The 15,539-nt window shown below is 37.6% G+C and overlaps 1 protein-coding gene across 1 annotated transcript in view; it reads left to right on the forward strand.

Annotated features, from left to right (window-relative positions):
* Positions 1 to 9,467, forward strand: part of LOC141497114 (vomeronasal type-2 receptor 26-like) — a 33,311-nt gene extending 23,844 nt beyond the window's left edge. The window contains exon 5 of the mRNA XM_074199718.1: positions 8,503 to 9,467. Within this exon, the coding sequence (XP_074055819.1) occupies positions 8,503 to 9,467 (965 nt within the window). The remainder of the gene's footprint in view (positions 1 to 8,502) is intronic.
* Positions 9,468 to 15,539: the final 6,072 nt, after the last annotated feature.

Here is a 15,539-nt window from a genome sequence, read left to right on the forward strand (position 1 = left end):
GAGCCACCAATAAAAGCTTTGTGAAACTAAAAAAAAATCCCCAATCAAATACCAAATTAGAAATTCTAAAAATTAAAGGAGAAATTAATAAAATCAAAACCAAAAAACTATTGAATTAATAAATAAAACCAAAAGTTGGTATTATGAAAAAAACCAATAAAATTGATAAACCTCTGGTCAGTTTGATTAAAAAAAAGAAAGAAGAAAACCAAATTGCTAGTATTATAAATGAAAAAGGTGAACTCACCACCAATGAGGAGGAAATTAAAGTCATAATTCAAAATTATTTTGCCCAACTCTATGCCAATAAATTTGATAATCTAAGTGAAATGGATGAATATTTACAAAAATATAAATTGCCCAGGTTAAGTGAAGAAGAGATTAAATACCTAAACAACCCTATCTCAGAAAAAGAAATTCAACAAGCCATTATTGAACTCCCTAAAAAAAAAGCTCCAGGGCCTGATGGATTCACAAGTAAATTCTACCAAACATTTAAGGAATAATTGGTTCCAATTCTATATAAACTCTTTGGGAAAATAGGGAAAGATGGAACTCTGCCTAACTCTTTCTATGAGACCAACATGGTACTGTTACCTAAACCAGGAAGACTTAAGACAGGGAAAGAAAATTGTAGACCTATCTCCCTGATGAATATAGATGCAAAAATCTTAAATAAAATCTTAGCAAAATGACTACAACAAGTCATCACTAGGATAATACATTATGATCAAGTAGGATTTATTCCAGGAATGCAGGGTTGGTTCAATATTAGGAAAACTGTTAGTACACTCAATTATATCAACAACAAACCTATCAGAAAACATATGATCATATCAATAGATGCTGAAAAAGCTTTTGACAAAATACAGCATCCATTCCTATTAAAAACACTAGAGAGTGTAGGAATAAATGGACTGTTCCTTAAAATAATTATCAGTATCTATCTGAAACCATAAACAAGCACTATATTCAATGGGGAGAGGCTAGAGGCATTCCCAATAAGATCAGGGGTCAAACAAGGGTGCCCATTATCACTACTACTATTCAATATTGTTTTAGAAATGTTAGCATCAGCAATTAGAGAAGAAAAAGAAATTGAAGGAATTAGAATTGGGAAGGAAGAGACAAAACTCTCACTCTTCGCAGATGACATGATGAATCCCAAGATGAATCCCAAGAAATCATCTAAAAAACTACTGGAAACAATTAGCAATTTTAGCAAAGTTTCAGGTTATAAAATAAACCCCCATAAATCCTCAACTTTTCTATATATGTCTAGCAAGAAACAGCAGGAAGAGCTAGAAAGAGAAATCCCATTCAAAGTAACCTCAGACAGTGTAAAATATTTGGGAGTCTATTTGCCAAGACAGACTCAGAATCTTTTTGAAAACAATTATAAAACACTTCTCGCACAAATTAAATCAGATTTAAATAACTGGGCAAATATCAACTGCTCATGGATAGGTAGAGCTAATATAATAAAAATGACAATTCTACCAAAACTAAACTATCTGTTTAGTGCCCTACCAATCAAAATTCCAAAAAATTACTTTAATGAGTTAGAAAAAATTGTAAGTAAATTCATATAGAGAAATAAAAAGTCAAGAATTGCCAGTAGCTTAATGAAAAAGAAAATGCAAACGAAGGTGGCTTAGGACTACCCGATCTAAAATTATATTATAAAGCATCAGTCATCAAAACTGTTTGGTATTGGCTAAAAAATAGAGTGGTGGACCAGTAGAATAGACTAGGTGTAAAAGCAGGAGAGGATTATAGTAATCTGCTGTTTGATAAACCCAAAGAGTCAGGCCACCGGGATAAAAACTCCCTCTTTGATAAAAACTGCTGGGATAATTGGAAGTTAGTATGTAAGAAACTTAGATTAGACCAACACCTCACACCCTTTACCAAGAGGAGATCCAAATGGTTACAGGACATAGACATAAAAAACAATACTATAAGCAAATTAGAAGATCAAGGACTAGTCTACCTGTCAGATCTACGGAAAGGGGAACAGTTTATGACTAAGGAAGAGTTGGAGAACATCACCAAAAACCAATTAGATGATTTCGATTACATTAAATTAAAAAGCTTATGCACAGATAAAACCGATGTCATCAAGATCAAAAGAAATGTAGTAAATTGGGAAACAATCTTTACAACTAATGATTCTGACAAAGGACTCATTTCTAAAATATACAGAGAACTGAGTCATATTTTTAAAACAAAAAGCCATTCCCCAATTGACAAATGGTCAAAAGATATGCAAAGGCAATTTACAGATGAGGAGATTAAAGCAATCCATAGCCATATGAAAAAATGCTCTAAATCATTAATTATTATAGAAATGCAAATTAAAGCTTCTCTGAGGTACCACCTCACACCTCTCAGATTGGCCAGTGTGACCAGGAAGGATAATGATCATTGTTGGAAGGGATGTGGGAAATCTGGGACACTATTACACTGTTGGGGGAGCTGTGAACTCATTCAACCCTACTTGAGAGCTATTTGGAACTATGCCCAAAGGGCAACAAAAATGTGCATACCCTTTGACCCAGCAATACCACTACTGGGTCTATACCCTGAAGAGATGAGGAAAAAAGGGTAAAAACATTACTTGTACAAAATATTTATAGCAGCCCTGTTTGGTGGCAAAGAATTGGAAATCCAGTAAATGTCCTTCAATTGGGCAATGGCTTAGCAAACTGTGGAATATGTATGTCATGGAACACTATTGTTCTATTAGAAACCAGGAGGGATGGGATTTCAAGGAAACCTGGAAGGATTTGCATGAACTGATGCTGAGTGAGATGAGCAGAACCAGAAAAACACTGTACACCCTAGCAGCAATATGGGAGTGATGCTCAACCTTGACGGACTTGCTCATTCCATCAGTGCAACAATTAGGAACAATTTTGGGCTGTCTGCAAAGGAGAGTACCATCTTTATCCAGATAAGGATCTGTGGAGTTTGAACAAAGTACAAGGACTATTCCCTTTAATTTGGAAAAAAACAGATATCTTATTGTCTGATCTTGTTACCTCTGAGAATTCTGTTCTCTTTAACGAGAGGATTTCTCACTCCTGACACCCAATTTGGATCAAGGTACAACATGGAAACAAAGTAAAGACTGACAGAGCACTATCTGGGGGGGGGGGAAGCAAGATGGGGGAAAACTGTAAAACTCAAATAATATCTTTAGTAAAAAAAGCATTGGGGGCGGAGCCAAGATGGCGACATGAAGGGATCGAGTCTCAGGAGCTCTCTGATAAAAACTCATAGACTAAGGACTCTAACTAAACTTTCAAGAGACAGAACCCACAAAGGGACCCAGTGAGGCAGTTCTCCTACTCAAGGTAACCTGGAAAAGAGCAGAAAGGCTCTGCTCCCCGGGGTCGGAGGGGTGGCCCGCTAGAGGGGTGGCCCACCAGAGCCAAAGAACTTCAGTCTCCCAGAGGCAGCCCCAGGGCGCTGGGAACTGCAGCTCACAGCAGCGGGGGAGTCTCCTGAGCTGCACCCCGAGGAACACCAGGTACAAAGTGGGGGAACAGCGGGGGACCTCTGCCAGAGCAAGCACATGGAGCCCAGCCCTCAGGGCACACAGCTAGCAGCTTGGTCTTTCCACAGCCCAAATGCAGGAAACAGAAGCAGGTGGAGCGGGGAAGCAGGAGCCCCCAGGACATGAGCCCATTGAGCTGAGGGAGGGGAGTGAAGAGAGACTGCCGAGCTCTGTCCTCTGCCTCTGGAACAGGACTCTGGGGATCTGACCACATACAGATCCTGATCCCTATATAGGCCCCCCCATAGAACAACAGGACTCCCCCACCTCGGCCCCGTGGCAGAGGGGGGTGCTTATGGTCATTCACAGACCAGGAAGGAGGACAGAGCCTCACACACTGAGACCCTTGTGGGAGTGTCCCAAAAGCTCAGGAAGCACCCCAAAAAAAGAAGCTTAGGCTGGGAAAATGAACAAGCAAAGAAATAAGAGGAAGACCATTGAGAAATATTTTACAAATGAGCCCAAGAAGGATCAAAATACTCAGTCTGAAGATGAGGAAGCACAAGCTCCTACATCTAAAGACTCCAAGAAAAACAGAAATTGGGCTCAGGCTATGATAGAGCTCAAAAAAGACTTTGAAAATCAAATAAGGGAGTTGGAAGAAAAATTGGGAAAAGAAAGGAGAGAGATGCAGGAAAAACATGAAAATGAAGTCAGCAGCTTAGTCAAGGAAATCCAAAAAAATGCTGAAGAAAATAGCATGCTAAAAACCAGCTTAGGTCAAATGGATAAAACAGTTCTAAAAGTTATTGAGGAGAAGAATGCTTTAAAAAGCAAAATTGGCCAGATGGAAAAAGAGATAAGAAAACTCTCTGAGGAGAATATATCCTGCAGACAAAGAATAGAATTCAGGGAGATTGATGAATTTACCAGAAATCAGGAATCAATACTTCAAAACCAAAAAAAATGAAAAATTAGAAGAAAATGTGAAATATCTCATTGAAAAAACAACTGATATGGAAACAGACTTAGGAAAGATAATTTGAAAATTATTGGAATACCTGAAAGTCATGATCAGGAAAAGAGCCTTGACATCATTTTCAAAGAATTACTACAGGAAAATTGCCCTGATATTCTAGAAGCAGAGGGCAAAATAGAAATGGAGAGAATCCACCGATCCCCCCAAGAAAGAGATCCCAAAAAACCAACCCCTAGGAATATTATAGCCAAGTTCCAGAACTCCCAAGTCAAAGAGAAAATATTACAAGCAGCCAGAAGGACACAGTTCAAATATTGTGGAGCTGCAGTCAGGATCACTCAGGACTTAGCAGCATCTACATTGGAAACTCATAGGGCTTGGAATACAATATACTGGAAGGCAAAAGAGTTTAGAATACAGCCAAGAATGAACTACCCAGCAAGGCTGAATGTCCTCTTCCAGGGAAAAACATGGACTTTCAATGAACCAGGGGAATTTCAAAGGTTCCTTTTGGAATGGCCAGAGCTGAACAGAAGGTTTGATCTTCAGATACAGGACTCAGGTGAAGCATGGAGATTGGAGGAGAGGGGGGAAATATGAGGGACTTAATGAGGATGAACTGCATGTATAGAAAAATGATACTGATAATATTCATATGAACCATCTCAGTTAATAGAGCAGGTAGAGGGAGCTTTTATAGTTGAAGCACAGGAGAAAGCTGAATTTGAAGATAAAATATGGTGTAAAAATGGAGTCAATAGGAAAAAAAGGGAAATGGAAAGGGAGAAAGAAAAAGGAGAGGGGGAATAGTCCAAGATATTCCACATAATAAGATTTTTTTATTACAATAAGCTATTGCAATGATATGGAAGGGGGGAGGCAAGGGGGAATGAGGGAATCTTTGCTCTCATCAAAGATGGCTAGGAGAGGAAACAGCAAAAATACTCAATGGGGTATAGACATCTGGAGTAAGAAGGAGGCGGAGCAGGGGGAAGGGGTGGGGATGTGAATAAAGGAGGAGAGGATGGACCATGGGGAGACAGTGGTCAGATATAACACATTTTCTTTTTTACTTCTTGCAAGGGGCTGGGATTGGAAGGGCTGCCCAGGACCATAGGGCCAGGTAGATTCTGGGCCTAAGGGGTGGTATGGGGGCTCAGGGCTTCTTGGCCCCAGGACCAGGGATCTGTCTGCTGGGCCACTCAGCAACCCTACAGCAGAGTCAGAGTGAAAGGAGAGAGAAAATATAGTACATGGTAGTGAAGAAATAAGAAAGGAGGGAGTTGCGATCAGCAATGGCAACATTGGAAAAATATTTAAGTAACTTTTGTGAATGACTTATCATAAAGAATGTGATCCACTCACGACAGAGTTGATGGTGTTGGAACAAAGACTGAAACACATTTTTTGCTATTATAATTTGGGGGAGGGCGCAGGGCAAGTGGGGCTGGGGGTGGCCTGCTTGGGGCCACATAGCAGGCTGGTCATTGGGTGTCTGGGGCCGGATTCGGACCCAGGTGCTCCTGGCTCAAGGGCCAATGCTCTGTCTGCCACCCACCCACCCCTACTATTATTACTATTTTATTTTATTTGGGGTCTTTTTTTTTCATTCTTCTTTTTGGTTTTTGCAGGGCAGTGGGGATCGGGTGGCTTGCGTGTCACTTCGCTGGGTGATTATTGGGTTACGAGGCTGGATATGGACTCGGGTGCTCATGGCTCCAGGGCTGGTGCTTCGTCCATTGCGCCACCTGGCCATACCTACAATTATTACTATTATTTTTTTAATTTTAATTTTTTTCTCTCCCTTTTACTTTTTTGCCCAAGCAAGTCTATCTATATTCATGGGGGGAGGGGTATTTTGCTACTTGTAAACAAGTATATTTTATTAATGTAAAAAAAAAACATTTGTACAAAATGAGAATAAAAAATTTAGAAAATAAATAAATATTAAAAAAAAAAGCATTGCAAAAAAATTCAGAGCAGAGAGGAGTATCACTTTATATGAAGGGTGTGAGATTGAACTTATTTATTTGTTTGATCTTTATACTTACACACAGAAGAGTGGAAGTCTATACATTCGATGGATATCATCATAAAGACTAATAAAAGGGGCAGCTAGTGGGGTGACTAGGCTGGCACAGTGGATAGAGCACGGGCCCTGGAGTCAGGAGTACCTGGGTTCAAATCAGACCTCAGACACTTAATAATGAGCTAGCTGTGTGGCCTTGGGCAAGCCACTTTACCCCATTGCCTTGCAAAAACCTAAAAAAAAGACTAATTAAAAAAAGTTGTACCATTATATACATTCTGTTAGAATGTAAAGACCTTATGAGTAAGTATTGCTTCATGCTTTGTGTTTGCGATTCAAATACCCTTGCCATGGTAGCCAGTTACTTATTGAATTGTAGTTTGCTACCTGGAAAAGCTCTCAGACCATCTATAGCCAGAGTTATTGCAATAACAAAATCCATTCAGAAAAGACTGAGAGAACAAGTATGTAATGCCTTCACTTTCTACATCACTGTCCTTGAACAATAGAATCAAAGGAAAAGTTTGTATTCAGTTGGAGAAGGTGAATGCTGGAAGAATGAAGTCAACTTTAAAATATAATGACTATAGGAAGAGTAAGCCTGGATTGAACACTTAGTTTCTTATCAGTGACCATCTCCCAGCAGAGAAAGAGATTTTTTATTTTAGGTTTTTGCAAGGCAAATGGGTTTAAGTGACTTGCCCAAGGCCACACAGCTAGGTCATTATTAAGTGTCTGAGGCTGGATTTGAGCCCAGGTCCTCCTGACTACAAGGCTGGTGCTTTATCCACTACGCCACCTAGCTCCCCTAAATTAAGGTTTTATCTATTTTGAGTATTACAATTTTTCCCCAAATCTTAATTCCCTGCCCCCACCCCCCACAGAAGGCAATCTGCCAGTCTTCACACTGTTTCCATGGTATACACTGATCCAAATTGAATGTGATGAGAGAGAAACCATATCCTTAAGGAAGAAACATAAAGTATAAGAGAAAACAAGATCAGACAATAAGATATAAGGTTTTTAATTTAATTAAAGGTAATAGTCCTTGATCTTTGCTCAAACTCCACCATTGTTTCTCTGGCCACAGATGGTATTCTCCTTTTCAGAGAGCCCCAAATGGTTCCTGCTTGTTGCACTGATGGAATGAGCGAGGCCATCAAGGTTGATAATCTCCACCATGTTGCTGTTAGAGTTTACAGTGTTTTTCTGACTCTGCTCAGAAAGAGATATTTTTTAAAAATTAATTTATTTTTCCAAATACATGCAAATATAATTTTCAGCAAGCATTTTTATGTTAAGTTTTTCAGTTCCATAGTCTTCTCCCTCCCTCTTGTTTCTCTCCCTCTCCCTGACAGAAAGCAATGTAATATAGGCTATATATATGTGACTACATTAAACATGTCTCCATATTATTCATGTTATGAAAGAAGAATCAGAAAAAAAGGAAAAAACCATAAGGGGGGCAGCAGAAATATAACACAAATTTTAAAAATTGAAAATAGTAAGGTTTAGTCCGCATTCAGGCTCCATGTTTCTTCGCTGGATATGATTGTTATTTTCCGGTCTTTGACTATCCTAAGTTCTCCATAGTTGGCCATCTTACAGTGTTGATGTTCATGTGCACAATATTGGGGTTCTGCTCACTTCCCTCAGTATCAGTTGATGCAAGCCTTTCCAGGCTTTTCTGAAGTCCCATCCCTCATGGTTTCTCACAGAATCATGGTACTTCATTACATTTATATACCTTAAATTGTGTAGACATGTACCAATGACAGGCATCACCTCATTTCTAATTTTTTGCAGTTTTGAAAAGAGGTGCTGTAAATATTTTCATACATGTGGATTTTTAACCCTTTCTTGTGATCTAAATAAGGAAATAGTATACCTTGAGAAGTAAGGAATACCTCCTTGCCCAATTGAACATATTTTCCATGGGAATGATGATAATTTGTTGAATGTAAAATCATAAATACAGATTTGCCTTTGCAGATATGAAGAAATGTGAGAAGTGCCCAGAAGAGGAATATCCAAATAAGGAAAGAAATCAATGCCTTCCCAAGACTGTCACATTCCTGCATATTTCTGAACCTCTGGGAATGACTCTAATCTGTGTGGCTCTTTTCTTTTGTCTAATAACATCCCTGGTTCTCTGTGTATTTGTGAAGTTTAAAGAAACCCCCATCGTGAAGGCCAACAACCGAGCTCTCAGCTATACTCTCCTCGTCTCTCTCCATTTCTGTTTCCTGTGCTCCTTGCTGTTTATTGGCCATCCCACTTCAGCCACCTGCCTCCTTAGACAAACAATATTTGGGATTGTGTTCACTGTAGCTGTGTCCTCCATTTTGGCCAAAACCACCATAGTAGTCCTGGCTTTCAGGCTTACAACACCAGGGAGCAGGGGGAGAATGTGGGTGCAATCCAGAATGTCCAACTCTGTTGTCATTATCTGTTCTGCAATTCAAGTGATTCTCTGTGGCCTCTGGTTGGGAATCGCTCCCCCTTTCCCTGACAGAGATACACATTCTGAACGAGAACAGATCGTCATTGGCTGCAACGAGGGTTCTGTCATTGGCTTCTACTCTGTCCTGGGGTACATGGGCTTCCTAGCCCTGGGCAGCTTCACAGTGGCCTTCCTGGCCAGGAATCTTCCTGACACCTTCAATGAAGCCAAGTTCATCACATTCAGCATGTTGCTGTTCTGCAGTGTCTGGGTCTCCTTCCTCCCCACATACCAGAGCACCAAGGGCAAGGCCATGGTGGTTGTGGAGATCTTCTCCATCCTTGTCTCCAGTGCTGGGTTACTGGGCTGCATCTTTATTCCCAAGTGTTATGTGATCCTGCTGAGGCCAGACAGAAACACCCAGGAAGGTGTCAAAAGTAAAGTGGATTCTAGGGCCAGGATCCATTCTGGATCATTGCCTCCTAATTCCTACCAGAGAAATAATCACTTTTAAGGGTAAGTATACTATGGACACTGCACCTCTTGCCTGTTGTCTAGGATCTTGAGTTCCACATTGGGCCTCCTTCTTTTTGGACCTGCCTCATCTGAGTTTCCTCAGTCTTCGGGAGACAGGAAAACCACTACTTTTCATCAAGATCTTAACTTCTCACTTCTTTCATGTTCCAATACTTATCAAGACACCCTCCCTCCAGATGGATCTGTTTTATTCATCACAGTATCCAGTACTGGCTACCCATTCTTTCATGGCTCTGATCCTTTTACTTAATTCATTTGTTGTAGTGGAAGATTCAAAACATGTTTTACTCTGAATTATTGCTTCTGGACTGTCTGTCAACATCTACCCTTCGGTCACTTCCCTCCTTGATGTTCACACTATCCAAAATTCCTTCAGTCAATTCAGATTTTCCTCGATATTAGATAATATAATCCTTACCTTGAAAATATTCCCTCCTTCATAACTGAATACACCTCTATCCTATTTGATTTCAGCATAACTTTTGATCTTCCCACCATTGCCTGGTTCCTCAATAACATGCTCTATCCTTCAACTGCACTTCACAAAAAGAAAATATTATCATCCTTCATCTTGCAGAGACTCACATGCTTTGCCCCTCATGTTCATGCACTGCAAATTTATTTTTTACGTGTTTAAAGCTTATTTTTATTTTCAGTTTCAAATTCTCCAGCCTTCCCTCTCCCATTGAAAGGGTAAAAAGTATACCTATTTTATATGTGAAATAATGGAAGATATATTTTCACATTAGATATGATCCCCCCCAAAAGAAGAAAAATAAAGAAAAAAAATTTGCTTCAATCTTTGTTGAGTCTATCCATGCTCCATCTGGAAGTGGACAGGTTTTTTTTATGTTCTTTGGAATTTGGTGAGTTGTTGCATTGATCAGAGTTTTTAAGTTTATCTTTTTATTGGTTATCTTTTAAATATATTGCTGCTAGTGTGGATATTGTTCTCATGGTCCTTCTCACTTCACTTTGCATCCGTTTCTAAATATTTTTCCTGGTTTATCTAAAACTGTCCCCTTCAACATTTCTTATAGCACAATAGTATTCTTTCATATTAATTTACTTGGACCATGCCCAATACATGAACATATCCTCGGTGTCTAGTTCTTTGTCACATCAAAAAGATTTGTCATATCAAAAAAGATTTGCTATCAATATTTTCTACATATGACTCATTGACTCATTTTCCTTTTACTTTGATTTGTTTGAGATATAGAGATAGAGATAGAGATATATAGATAATGTGTATATGTATTTCTGAACCAAAGGATGTATACAGTTTTATATCCCAGTGAACATATTTTCAAATTGTTTTCCTGAATGACTGAATCACTTTGCAACTCCTCTGACAAAGAGTGCATTACTGACTGATTTCTCAAATTCTCTCCTGAAGTTATCATTTGCTTTTTTGTTATCTTGAAATTTCTTCTCATTCCATTTATTCCCATTGCTATTTTCCCTAAATCTGAACTTTTCCCTAGCTTGACCTCCAGTCACTCAGAAGTTCTCCAAGTTAATCTCATTTCACCTGTATTAATTACAATCTCAAACTTAACACCTTCAGGAACAAATTCAACAATACATTATCTTGAGTCGTTGTGACTATATATGATCATACCACTGAAGTCTCAAATGTGTATTCCTCTCACAAACAAAACTGATGGGAAGCTTCTTCTAGTTCAAGAAGGTCATGAAACTTTACACCCTAGATTTACCTGCTAGTTGACCTAGAATATAGAGTTCCAGGTTTGAGGCTACAAAGACTAATTTTTTATGAGGTCTAATTTTATCTCAAACTCTTATGAGCTTTGGGACCCTGGGCAAGTCATTTAACTCGGATTGTCTCAGTTCTTCATCTGTAAAATAAGCTGGAGAAAGAAATGTCAAACCACTTATCTTTGCCAAGAAAATCCCCAAAGAGGTCTCACCCAGATGGATACTATTGAAATGACGACCCAACCTCAACAACTATCAACTAAGCATTCATAAGGCAATCTTTTTTTTAGTTCATTAATATTTGGTTTTGCTCAGTTACCTATAAAAACAACTTTTAGCATTCATTTGAGACCCACATTCTCTTTCTCCCTTTTTTCCTCCCACCTTGTAAAGGAAGCTATTTGTTGTACCTTATACATATACAGGTCATTCAAATCATATTTTCCATGTAAGTCATGTTGTGAAAGAAAATACAAACTAAAAACCCATGAAAATTAAAGCAAGTATGTAAGTGTGCTTTGATTTATCAATTATTTCTGTGGAGGTGAAAAGAATTTTTCATCAAAAGTCCTATCAAATTTTATTTGATCATTATATTGCTGAAAACAGTGGTTATTCAAAGTTGATTATTGAATGACATTGCTGTTGCTGCATAAAATAGCTTCCTGGTTCTGTTCAGGTTTTTCTGAAATCATCCTGCTCAAAATTTATTACACTGTAATGCAATTCCATTGCAATCATATACCACAAGTTGTTCAGCCATTTCCTAATTGATGAGCATCCCCCTCAGTTTCCAATCCTTTCCCATCACAAAAACAGCTACTATAGAGATTTTTTTATATAAAGAGCTTTTATTATGTATATGTGTGTGTGAGTTTGTGTATATTCATATACATATATAGGCATATATTTATATTTGAAACTCATTTGAATGCATATCCAATAGTGGTATTGTTGGACATACATCATGTTATATCCCTTTGGTCATTGTTCCAACATCCCAGAATGAGTGAATCAGTTCATAAATCTACCAACAATGCATAGTGAATCAATTTTCCCACAAGCCTTCCTTTTTCTGTCATTTCCTTTTTTTAAGTAATATTAATCAATCTGATAGGGCTAGGATGGAACCAAAGAGCTATTTTTGTTTTTTTCTCTTACTAATAGGGATTTTATACCATTTTTCATATAACTGTATAGCTTTGATTGTTGTTATTGGTTTTGTCCTTCATTCTGTTTTTCTTTTTTTCCTTTGATTTATTTTTATGCGTACTAGGATTAAGTGACATGTCCAGGGCCACACAGCTAGTAAGTATCAAGTGTCTGAGCCCAGATTTGAAATCAAGTTCTCCTGACTTCAGAGCTGGTGCTTTATCCTAGCTGCCCATTGTTCTTCATTCTCAGAGGACCATGACATTAGGGATGCCATCACATCCATCTGAAACGGATTTGAGTGAGGGAGTTCCGTTCTTCAGTCACCAGTCTCATTTTCTCCTTTGTAGTCATCACAATTCAGTGGCCAGATATGGATCAGGATGACAGGTAATGGCCTGGATGCAGGGCAATGAGGTGGAATGACCTATCCAGGGTCACACAGCTAATTGCAATATCTGAGGCTGGATTTGAACTCAGATCCTCCTGATTCCAGGGCCTTTGTTCTATACACTGTACCACCTAGCTGCCCCTCCTGTTCAAATCTTCTGACCATTAATCATTTGAGTAGTGACTTCTGTTTTTATATATTTGATTTAATTCTGTATACAGACACATCTCTCTATATCTAGATATGTGTATATATCTATTTCACTATTTTTTACAAAGGCAATGGGTTAAGTGACTTGCCTAAGGTCACACAGCTATGTGATTGTTAAGTGTCTGAGGTCAAATTTGAATTCAGGTCTTTTCATGAGAAATATCTAAAAGTCTGCTATTTCAGTGAATATTAATTTTCCCCTTTACAGAAAGACGATAAATTTTGCTGGGTAGGAAATTTTGGGTTGTAATCTTAGCTCCTATGTCCTCTGGAATATTATATTCCAAGTCCTTTGATCCTTTAATATAGCAGCTACTAAAATTTGTATCTTCCCAACTGTGGCTCCATGATATTTGAAATTCTTTCTTTCTCTCTACTTGTAATATTTTCTCCTTGAATTGGGAGCTCTGGAATTGGACCCCTTGGACATTTTCCCAAATTTCTCTACATAATGGTTCTATCATTTCACAACTCCAACAACAGTGCATTAAGTGTCACAATTTTCCATTTCTGAGGTAGTATCTCAGAATTCTCCTAATTTGCATAAATATCTAATCTATAGTGATTTAGAGCATGTTATATGGTGATAGACTGCTTTGATATGTCTGAAAAAGCCCTGCTCAATCCTTTAACCATCTGTCAATCAGAGAATGAATTGTATTTTTATGAATTTGACTCAGTTTTCTTTGCATTTTTCAAAGGGGACTTTTATCAGAGATAGCTTATTATAAATAAACATCTTTGTCCCCTCTTCCAGGTTTCTACTTTTCTTCTAATAATAGTTGCTTTGCTGTGCAAAATTCTTTATTTAATACAATAAAATTACTCCCCCTTCTTTCATTAGTTCTGACAAGTAAAAACTCTTGGCTCTACTAATTGTTTATGCTATCACCCTTAATGTCTAAGTCACGAACCCATTTTGTGCTTATCTTGGTACATGGGGTGATATAGCCATCTTTACCTAGTTTCTACATAGTGGTTTCCAGTTTTCCCAGACGTTTTGTCAAATAGTGAGCTCTAATTACAAAAGATTGAATCTTTGGATTTATTGAACAATAAATTATTATGGTCATTTACTATTATGTACTGTCTTTTCATCATTCACGATACTTAGTTCACGACCTTCCATTGCATTTTGTCCTTTCATTGATTCCCTGAATATACTGGAGTTTTTGTTCTGCCAGATGAGATTTGTTATTTTTCTATTGCTATTAAAGAAATATTTGGCATTTTGCTCTGGTACTGAATTAATTGATTAATTTAGGTAGAATTATTATTTTTGTTATGTTGATTCAACCTTGCAATGAACAATCAATATTTTTCCCGTTGTTTAGATCTGATTTTATTTGTGTGAAAAGTGTTTTGTACTTGGATTCATGGAATTCCCATGTTTAACTTCCCATGTAAACTGTCATGTACTTTATATAGCTACAATTATTTTGATTTTAAGTCTAATTTCTCTTTATGGCTCTTGCTACAGGACTTTGTTAGTATATATAGAAATGCCGATGATTCGTTCTGTATCCTGTAACTTTACTAAAGGTGTTCATTATTTTAATTATTTTTATTTGATTCTCTAAGTATACCATTATATCATTTGCAAAGATTGGTTATTCTTAGTTTTGTCTGGCTGATCGCAATATTCATAATATATCTAATACGATAGGAAATAATAATAGCGATAATGATCAACCCCTGATTTTATTGGGAACATTTCAAGCTTTATCCCTGTTCCAGATAATGCTTGTTAATGATTTTAGATAGATAACTCTTATAATTTTAAGGAAAGTTCCATTTATTACTATGCTTGCTGGTGTTTTTAATAGGAATGAATAAAACTGGGCAAACTGGTAAGGAAGATGACAGAGTGGATCAGAAAAAGAATTAAAGTTATCTATAGTTTAGTGAAAAATGCTCTAAGTGATGATTGATAAGAGAAATGCAAATTAAAACAACTCTGAGGTACTATCTCACATCTATCAGATTGGTTAATATGACCCAAAAAAGGAACAGTGTAAGTGTTAGAGACGATGTGGGTAAATTACGAATTTTGTTTTGTTAGTGGAGTTCTGAATTGTTCTAAACATTCTGGAGAGCAATTTGGACCTCAAAACTGTGTGTATCCTTCCCGAAGTGTCACTACTAGATCTAAATTCTAAAGAGATAAAAACAGGAGAAGGGACCCATACGTACAGAATATTAATAGCACTTCTTTTTGTGGTGGTAAAGAATTAAAAATTATGGATATGATTACCAACTGATGAATATCTAAACAAATTGTAATATATGAATACAATGCACTATAACGTTACTGTCAGAAACCAGAAAAAGCTTTCATGACCTGATGCAAAGTGAAGTGAAAACAGCCACGAGAACAGTCTATACAATAACTGCAATAGTGTAGCATGTTGAACTGGGAGTGCCATTAATTCATAGCGTTATGGAGCTCCAAAACGTTAACAAAGCAATAATAATGAAAAATGCTATCTAATTTTAGAGAAAGAATTGCTGGGAGTCTGAATGTACATCAGTAGGTGCTATTTGTCACTTGCTTTTTTTCATGACTTTCTTCTT

The sequence above is a fragment of the Macrotis lagotis genome, chromosome X (genome assembly GCF_037893015.1).
Source record: "Macrotis lagotis isolate mMagLag1 chromosome X, bilby.v1.9.chrom.fasta, whole genome shotgun sequence".
NCBI classification, from domain to species: domain Eukaryota; kingdom Metazoa; phylum Chordata; class Mammalia; order Peramelemorphia; family Peramelidae; genus Macrotis; species Macrotis lagotis.